The sequence below is a fragment of the Impatiens glandulifera genome, chromosome 2, assembly GCF_907164915.1.
Source record: "Impatiens glandulifera chromosome 2, dImpGla2.1, whole genome shotgun sequence".
Taxonomy (NCBI): Eukaryota; Viridiplantae; Streptophyta; class Magnoliopsida; order Ericales; family Balsaminaceae; genus Impatiens; species Impatiens glandulifera.
The window spans coordinates 54,407,579-54,416,083 of record NC_061863.1 but is presented as its reverse complement, the minus strand read 5'-3'; the positions used below and the strand labels follow the sequence as shown (position 1 = coordinate 54,416,083).

General features: G+C 33.7%; 3 protein-coding genes across 3 annotated transcripts; 1 reads left to right on the top strand and 2 right to left on the bottom strand.

Moving 5' to 3' along the window:
- Positions 1–546: 546 nt before the first annotated feature.
- On the top strand, positions 547–5,781 carry LOC124925513 (alpha-glucosidase). The gene is made up of 5 exons (XM_047465535.1): positions 547–875; positions 3,022–3,689; positions 3,761–3,991; positions 4,077–4,723; positions 4,805–5,781. Exons 1-5 carry the CDS (start codon positions 655–657, stop codon positions 5,696–5,698), a joined length of 2,661 nt encoding a protein of 886 aa, XP_047321491.1. The 5' UTR covers positions 547–654; the 3' UTR covers positions 5,699–5,781.
- A 431-nt stretch (positions 5,782–6,212) lies between these two features.
- LOC124923874 (beta-amyrin 6-beta-monooxygenase-like) lies at positions 6,213–7,168 on the bottom strand. The gene is made up of 3 exons (XM_047463856.1): positions 7,021–7,168; positions 6,756–6,946; positions 6,213–6,603 (listed from the first exon to the last, which is right to left on the bottom strand). The coding sequence occupies exons 1-3, from the start codon at positions 7,160–7,162 to the stop codon at positions 6,310–6,312; spliced, it is 627 nt and encodes a 208-aa protein (XP_047319812.1). The 5' UTR covers positions 7,163–7,168; the 3' UTR covers positions 6,213–6,309.
- Positions 7,169–7,316: 148 nt separating this feature from the next.
- LOC124924962 (beta-amyrin 6-beta-monooxygenase-like) lies at positions 7,317–7,945 on the bottom strand. The gene is made up of 2 exons (XM_047464943.1): positions 7,443–7,945; positions 7,317–7,338 (listed from the first exon to the last, which is right to left on the bottom strand). The coding sequence occupies exons 1-2, from the start codon at positions 7,943–7,945 to the stop codon at positions 7,317–7,319; spliced, it is 525 nt and encodes a 174-aa protein (XP_047320899.1).
- Between the last annotated feature and the right edge of the window lie 560 nt (positions 7,946–8,505).

Genomic DNA, 8,505 nt, shown 5'->3' with positions numbered 1-8,505 from the left:
ATCGTAGTCGTCCGATGCGTATAATTCATAATACTATCATTTTGATATTTCTAAGATTCGTTTAGGAGAACCAGTAGAGTCTATTGGAAAGTTAATCGTTTTTTTCGAGAAATTGCGAGTTCATTAACTTATTAAGTATTTTTTTTATTTGTTATTTTCATGTCATTCTTTTTTGTACGTTTTTTTTTCAATTTTAATATAATGCCTTTTTTTAAATAAAAATAAAATATATATGGTTATATTATGTTTGATCATTTAATAATAAATAAATAAAGAGTTTAATTAAGACACCATTATTAAATATATTTAATTAATAAACTCATACAAATTATAAATGAGAACAAAACTTAAATTTTGGATAATAGAATTTGGTTTTATTTATTATTAAGGTAAGAGCTGTTTGAATGATTGAATAAATAAAAAATGTTTTGTATGAAATAGAAAAATCTCAATTGATGAATTTAGGCTCACAAACAAACCGACCTTGACTTTCTGGTTCGTACTTGTCATCTATTATCTTATCTCTTGAGAAAGAAAGCTCCCAATTGAACACCTCTCTCTCTCTCTCTCTCTCTATATATATATATATATATATATTGAAATCTCTCTCTTTTCTCTCTGGTATGGTCTGATTATTATACATACAGTTCATTAATGGCTTCTTCTTCTTCTTCGTTCATATTCATCATCATCTTCTTGGTGGTTGCCGGGCTTTCTTTCTCCACCGGCACAGACGGCACAGAGCAGGTGGGATTCGGATATGTGATTCGATCGGTTTTCATTCACGAGAAATCCATCATTGCTGATCTTCAACTCATTAACAACTCCTCCACTATTTTCGGACCAGACATTCAATTTCTCTCATTTGTCGCCAGGTATGTTTCTTTCTTTAGTAAGGAATAGAATATATGTAGCAATCATGCTTAGCTTAGCTTAGCTTAGGGACGAGATCAAGATAGATGATAGATAGCCCTTCTCATGATCTTGTTCTAGTTTGGATTCATTCGAACAATCTCTCCTCATAAAATATCCACTAATTAATTCGGAATCTCCAAAAAATTGGTTCAAACCCAGATATTTCAAAACATTAAAATATTTAAAAAAAATTAAATTAATTTAAAAAACAAATTGGTCCAAACCCAGATCCTTCTAGTTATTTCCAACAAACATGGATAATATAAATAATCTAATATATTAAATAACTATTTTATTTATAAATATATATTTATATATATAAGTTACAATATAAATACTGTAGTTAAATTTGTATTGATGATATTGCATTTTTAGTGTTATCATTACTGCCCAAGGAGTGCATTAAAACTCTTTCCAAATTTACTAAATTTTACTCTTACTTTTATATAATCGATTTTTTTTCATTAAAAAATATTCTTAATTTTATAGAGAAATTCTTTAATAAGAATATAAGATTTAATGTTAATAATATATAGAACTATCAATATTATATTTGAAGGTAATTATAAATAAGTAGATTTATGAATATTATTTTTGTCTTCTACAAGGGATGTTATTATTATTATTATCAGAGAATTAATAGATGCGTTATTGTTAAAGTAATTGAAGAATAATGGGACAAAACAAATATAATTTATAGTAAGTTAAAAAAGAAAACTTCTTTGGTCACGGATTACTGTTCAACTATAGCTACAACACATGACAAACCATAAGGGATTATTTTAGTTATTTATTTAATGATTAATTAATTAAAATTTTATATTTTCTTTCTTTCTTCTTGTCTTTTACCATCAAAACCTCACGAGTAGTCCATTTCACATTTTTTTTTTTTTTCTAAAGTCAATTCCTTCCTCTACAGTTTATTTTAATTGTGCTAAAATTAAAATATTTTAATTCAAAAAATATATATTTATATAGAATATTATTTTTATTTCAAAACTCTCAAGTTTATTTAAACTTTAGAGTTGTATTACACAGAATTAATTATTTTACTATTTATATAAATAATATAAATACCAAGTTTTAACTAAATTTTATGTTTAGTTGAATTTATTTGTTATTATATTAATAATGAACTCTTTATTTGTTTTATATGTTCATATATCAGATTAAAATATTAAAGGTCAACTATAACAAACAAACTTTTAAAGTTTAAGAATAATAGTAATATTGTAAGATTTGTCATGTATCCTATAATTTAAGGAACATTAATTAATTGTGCCCCTTTCCAATAAAACCCAAGTTACAAGACTCTTGATTTTAGGCAATTGATTTTGAAGATGAAGAAAAAAGTTTGCATTGTAACATTTAGGTGCATGTATATTTCTTTTCAATATTGTTTTAAGTAATTATGATATATTAATATTTATAACTTTTTAAATCACAAATTTACTTATATAAACAAAACTCACAATTAAATCATAATTAAATTACTTAAACTCTAATTTATTAAGGGTATTAGATTGAATTGAAATCATAATTAAAATTAATTTTTTATTTATTAAAAATGCTCTTAAATTGAAACGAATATTATTACTCTAAAAGAATAATAGTAGTTTATTAAATTAAAAAAATAAATATTTTATTTTGTTGAGGTGTTCTAATCTTTTTTTTTTTTAGATTTTAAATAAAATATATTATCTTTTTAAAAAACCATTTACAATTTAAATATTTAAATCTGAAAGAATAGTTAAAATGGTAATGTTAACCATATATATTCAAATTTATTTATTTGTTAATGTAGTATTTAGTTTATTATTATTAAAAATAATTTCTTATACAGTTAAATTGAGACTTTATTGAGTTAATTGAAATTTCGACTTAGAATTTTTTATGATTAAATTTATATCTAACCAAATTTACAACTAAATAAAAAATACATGTAATTAATTTAACCATTGAATTTTAGTTCAATATTTTTTTTTTTAACATTCTATAAATTGGACATTTTTATTTTTATTGATTATAAAAAATTCTTAAAATTTAACTATGTTTCTTAAAAACCTAATATAATTATAAAATATGTTAAAACGTTTGATACTGCAGTTTTGATGCTGAAAACCGGCTGAGAATTCACATAACCGATAGCAATCATCCCAGATGGGAGGTGCCGGAGACAATCATTCCTCGTCGGCGCCGGCGTCTCAAATCAAAAAGTTACCGCCTTCCGCCGTCAACCTACCGTCTATCAAACCCATCATCAGGAATCGTCTTCACCCTCAAAAACACAAAACCCTTCACCTTCATCGTCACCCGCGGCGCCGAAACCCTCTTCGATGCCTCTCCAATTCCTTCAGATCCCTCCACATACCTCGTTTTCAAGGACCAGTATCTCCAACTCTCCTCCTCCCTCCCCGCCGCCCGATCATCTCTCTACGGTCTCGGCGAACACACCAAGAGATCATTCAAGCTCGCTCACAATCAAACGCTGACGCTATGGAATGCTGATATTGGTAGCGCTAATGTCGATCTCAACCTTTATGGATCCCATCCTTTCTATATGGATGTCCGATCGCCATATGGAACTGCCCATGGTGTACTCCTTCTTAATAGTAATGGTATGGATATTGACTATACTGGTGACAGGATTACTTATAAGGTGATTGGGGGTGTGATTGATTTGTATTTATTCGCCGGTCCTACGCCGGAAATGGTGATGGAACAGTATACTATGCTTATTGGCCGACCTGCCCCAATGCCTTATTGGTCCTTTGGTGAGTTCTATTCTTTGATTAAATCAATCAAATTGGTCATTTGTGAAGAACCCAGTTTTTCTTTCTTGCAGGCTTTCACCAATGTCGCTATGGCTACAAAGATGTGTTTGATGTTGAGAATGTGGTTTCAAATTACTCAAAAGCTAATATCCCACTCGAGGTAATGTGGACAGACATCGATTACATGGACGCTTACAAGGATTTCACCTTTGATCCGATTAAGTTTCCCATTGATGAGATGAGGAAGCTGGTGAATGGGCTTCACAAAAACAACCAAAAATATGTAGTCATTGTAGACCCTGGTATTGTATCATTCAATAAACTCATTTCCATTGAATGTTTGTTATCCATTAATCTAATTTTGAATTGTGATGGTGCTTTCCATAGGTATTAGTGTGAACAAATCATATGAGACATACACAAGAGGGATGAAAGCTGACATCTTTATCAAACGAAATGGTGTTCCTTACTTGGGTGTAGTTTGGCCTGGAAATGTTTACTTCCCGGATTTCTTAAACCCTTCGATTCAGTTGTTTTGGACAGAAGAAATCAAACTGTTTCGAGATCTTCTCCCGGTTGATGGTCTTTGGATTGACATGAATGAATTATCCAATTTCATTTCGTCTCCTCTTACTCCAAACTCTAGCCTTGACAAACCTCCTTATGCGATAAACAATTCTGGAAATCAAAGGCCGATCAATGAGAAGACAGTTCCAGCGACGGCTTTACATTTTGGGAACGTTACAGAGTATGACTCTCATAATCTATACGGATTCTTGGAGAGCAAAGTTACTAATGCAGCTCTAATCAATGTCACTGGTAAGAGACCGTTTGTTCTTTCGAGATCAACTTTCGTTGGATCGGGTAAATACACTGCTCATTGGACTGGTGATAATGCCGCCACTTGGAACGATCTGGCATACTCGATTCCTAGCGTTTTGAATTCAGGGTTGTTTGGGATTCCTATGGTTGGAGCTGATATATGTGGGTTCAGTGGGGACGCTACCGAAGAACTCTGCCGAAGATGGATCCAGGTAATTGGTAAAGCTTGGGATTACTTAGTTTTTTAAACTTAATAATACTGAGCTATGAATGATTTCGGTTACATGCTTCAGTTGGGAGCGTTTTACCCTTTCGCAAGGGCCCATTCCGACAAACTCACCTTCCGACGAGAACTATACCTTTGGGACTCGGTTGCCTCCACAGCTCGAAAGGTGCTCGGTCTTCGCTACCGTTTACTACCATATTTTTACACACTAATCTACGAATCACACACTAAAGGCACCCCGATAGCCCGACCCCTTTTCTTCGTGTTTCCTCAAGACAGAACAACATACGACATCGACTCGCAGTTTCTAATTGGTAATGGAGTAATGGTATCGCCCGTTCTCCAATCCGGGGTTATTTCAATCCAGGCTTACTTCCCAGCCGGAAGATGGTTCAATCTATTCAACTATTCAAATTCGGTTAATTCAGATAATGGTAAACATTTCACACTAGACGCACCACCTGATCATATAAACGTGCATATCCGAGAAGGGACGATTTTAGCCATGCAAGGGAAAGCGATGACAACTACAGCTGCCCGGAGGACATCTTTCGAGATATTAGCAGCCTTCGGCACGAAAGGGAACAGCTCCGGCGAAGTGTTTTTAGACGACGGAGAAGAGGTGGAGATGGGAGGAAGAAGTGGGAAGTGGAGTATAGTAAGATTTTATGGCGGTTTGATATCTAACAGTAAAGTGGTAGTTGGTTCTGTGGTTTCTAATGGTGAATTTGCTTTAGGAGAGAAATGGGTTATAGATAAAGTTACTGTTTTGGGCTTAAGGGCTGGGACTCATTTGGTGAAGGGCTACAATCTAACTACAGAGACAGGATCTAAAACTGGAGAGATTATTGAGGGTATAAAGGTAAGTTTACATGATATTGGACCTTTTTCTATAGTTGAGTTTTCAGGGCTCAATTTACTTATTGGGTATGGGTTTAAATTGGAGTTTGATCTTCAATGATTTAAGATGCTTGTATTTGTATCAGAAAAAGACTAGGAAGAATCTAGGAATGCCCATTTAATAAATTTGTAGATTTATCCTTCTTTTAGTTTCTATTTAATATTGGAATTAATCTTATGAATGATAAGTTGAAGTGTAAAAAAATAACTTTAAAAACAAACATAAAAAAGAGTTCAAATTAAAAAAACTAAAAAATTATTTGGGGGTAGTTGGTCATGACAGTTGGGGACTAGTGAAGTGTACCAAAAAATAAAAAAGTCATTGGTTGACATGGTTTATATATATAATATTCAATATTTAATGATAAAGTTCATTTTCTATTTAATCATGTGAATCATTCATAATAAAAATAATTAAACATGATGAAGGTGTAATTGCTATTTATTCATTTCTTAATGATTAATTAAATTTTTATTTAATCTTCCATGACTAGAGCTGAGAGTCCGGCAATTTGTTTTCCATTTATTTAATATTTTATTCAATATGACAAATCTTATTTATTGATTTTGAGATACAAGTGACATTTCAAATTAAGTCGCTTTACTTAATTGTAATTACAAGATAAAAAAAGCAACGGGCTGCCTCCAAACACGACAATTTGTTACATATCCCTAATGTCGATGAAGGCGCAGGGGAAGGCCGTTGGCCGGAATGGGTGATCCAATGTACACAATTTTCTCGTCTTTTACAACTTTCTCAAGCTTGAATTGAGTAACCACCCTATGAATGAACACCATAATCTCAAGCCGAGCATACTCTCTACCAGAACACATGTGTGCTCCTCCACCAAATGGTACGAATGTGAACGGCGCTGGTCCCTGACCTTCGAACCTCGATGGATCAAATTTCTCCGGTTCTGGGAAGTACTCTGGATTGTTGTGTGTTGAAAATGTCGACCAAAATGTCTAACACATATAGTAGCCATTTATAATTGTCAGTTCAACAAAAAATTGAGTAGAGCTAAGGGAAATATCAGTTAATGCACAAAGTTCTTCAACGACGGTTAACTACCATCGTTAAATGTTTTTTATATATAGAAAATTAAGTGTTATTAGACCTTCCATCCCTTTGGGATAGTAAAACCGGCGTAGTCCATATCGGTTATGACATCATTGAAGTTTCCCTGAGTAGGCGGCACAATACGCATAGACTCACGAACAACGTTCCACGTATATTTCATCTTTTGTATGTCTTCCCAATCCAACGAGTATTCTCCTCCACTTTTAGATGAGACAATATCCATTTGTTCTACGAATTAATTACAATAAAGTGTGAGTTTAAAAAGATATAATCTTAGGTCTTTTGGTTATAAAATGGTATACCTTCATAAACCTTCTGAAAGATATGAGGAAGCTCGGCGATGAAGTTTAGAGAAAAGGTTAAAACCGAACTGGTGGTGTCGTAGCTGGCCAACAATAGGCCAATCATGTTACTAACGACGAATTCCTCCTCCTCTCTTGTCATCTTGTCGCTCCCGTTATTAATATTATTGTTACGCAACCAGGTAATTATCCGGCACATGAAATCATCGCTCTCATGATTGTCTATATTCTTGGCTTTCTCGGTGACGATGTCGAGTAGCATCCTCCTTAGATTCGCGCTTTCACGAAGCGCGCGTCTATAGGCCGTCCCGGGCAGGTCTATTGGGATGGAGAAGAGACCGGAATTGAGCTTCGCAAAGGAGTCCTCAACCCTTTTTTCGAGCGCGGGATTGTTGATTCCCATTAGGATCCGCCACGCCAACCCGAAGGTGAATCGACGGGCAAGTGGGAACACTTTCACGACTTGACCGTGGGTCCAGTGTAAACGCAATTGCTCCCTAGCCACGGAGTCCATGAGTGGTGCATATTTCTTGAGAGATTCCGGTTTCATGATTTGGTGCAAGAAACCAAAATTGAACTCGATGTTTGTGGTACCTGTCAATAACTTGCACAAAGACTTGGGGAGCCATTTCTTTAGGCTCCCGTTTGCGTTTGAGAAGATGAATTTGTTTCCCTCTTGACCGCAGAGCACTACGGTCTTCTCCCCGAGCAAAGACGTCTTAAAGACTTTGCTCGAGGTTTTCTTCATCTTATCAAAGATGAATTTCTTGGGGTTACGGGACATCGTTAAAGTCTCCCCGAGCACCGGCCATCCGGTGGTGCCTGGCGGGACCGAATTCCGACGACGGAGGATGAGAGGAAGAGATACAAGGATTAAAGTCAGAGGAAACAGTAGGTAATAAGAAATCAACAAGTAATAGTCCATGGCACCACCTCAATTGATCAGATTCTTTGGTGATGAGATGATAATTATAGATAATCCAGAATTAATGCGAAGACTTTTAATTTATTTTTGTCATCTAGATATGTAATACAAAAAATTAAATATAAGTTTTTTTTTTCTTTTCTGAACATTTAATCATTTTGTAAGCGGTTAATAAAAAATTAAATACAACAGCCTACCAACTATTAATCAACTTTACTGAACACAAAATATAAAGGGTTTGCGTGGTTTATATATATAATAATGTGAATCATCCATAATATAGATGTAACCCCAGGAATCGCTCCCTTCCGTAACTTAGGACGTGTTGTGAACACGTGATAATACGAGGGAATATTGCGGGAATGTTTGAAATTCGATGCGTTTCAACATTGGTTTATGTGTTAGACTTCTTTTAAAAGAAAACATTATTATAAAAAGATTTTAAGAATAACGCCTAAGAGTTTGTAATTAATTATGTAAAATAATTAATTTTTTTCAAATCTATATATATATAATGATGCTTAATTTTTAAAGTGTCCGGATTGCCGGGTCGAGAGCTG

What these genes read in the sequence shown, in the direction of transcription:
- LOC124925513 (XM_047465535.1), top strand. Translation starts at nt 655, where the DNA reads ATGGCTTCTTCTTCTTCTTCGTTCATATTCATCATCATCTTCTTGGTG. An exon ending in AATGCCTTATTGGTCCTTTG is followed by an intron (nt 3,690 to 3,760) that starts GTGAGTTCTATT and finishes TCTTTCTTGCAG; the next exon opens with GCTTTCACCAATGTCGCTAT. An exon ending in TGTAGTCATTGTAGACCCTG is followed by an intron (nt 3,992 to 4,076) that starts GTATTGTATCAT and finishes TGCTTTCCATAG; the next exon opens with GTATTAGTGTGAACAAATCA.
- LOC124923874 (XM_047463856.1), bottom strand. Translation starts at nt 7,162, where the DNA reads ATGACAAGAGAGGAGGAGGAATTCGTCGTTAGTAACATGATTGGCCTA. An exon ending in CTTTCAGAAGGTTTATGAAG is followed by an intron (nt 6,947 to 7,020) that starts GTATACCATTTT and finishes ATTAATTCGTAG; the next exon opens with AACAAATGGATATTGTCTCA. An exon ending in CTATCCCAAAGGGATGGAAG is followed by an intron (nt 6,604 to 6,755) that starts GTCTAATAACAC and finishes TATATGTGTTAG; the next exon opens with ACATTTTGGTCGACATTTTC.
- LOC124924962 (XM_047464943.1), bottom strand. Translation starts at nt 7,945, where the DNA reads ATGGACTATTACTTGTTGATTTCTTATTACCTACTGTTTCCTCTGACT. An exon ending in GCCCGTCGATTCACCTTCGG is followed by an intron (nt 7,339 to 7,442) that starts GTTGGCGTGGCG and finishes CCATCCCAATAG; the next exon opens with ACCTGCCCGGGACGGCCTAT.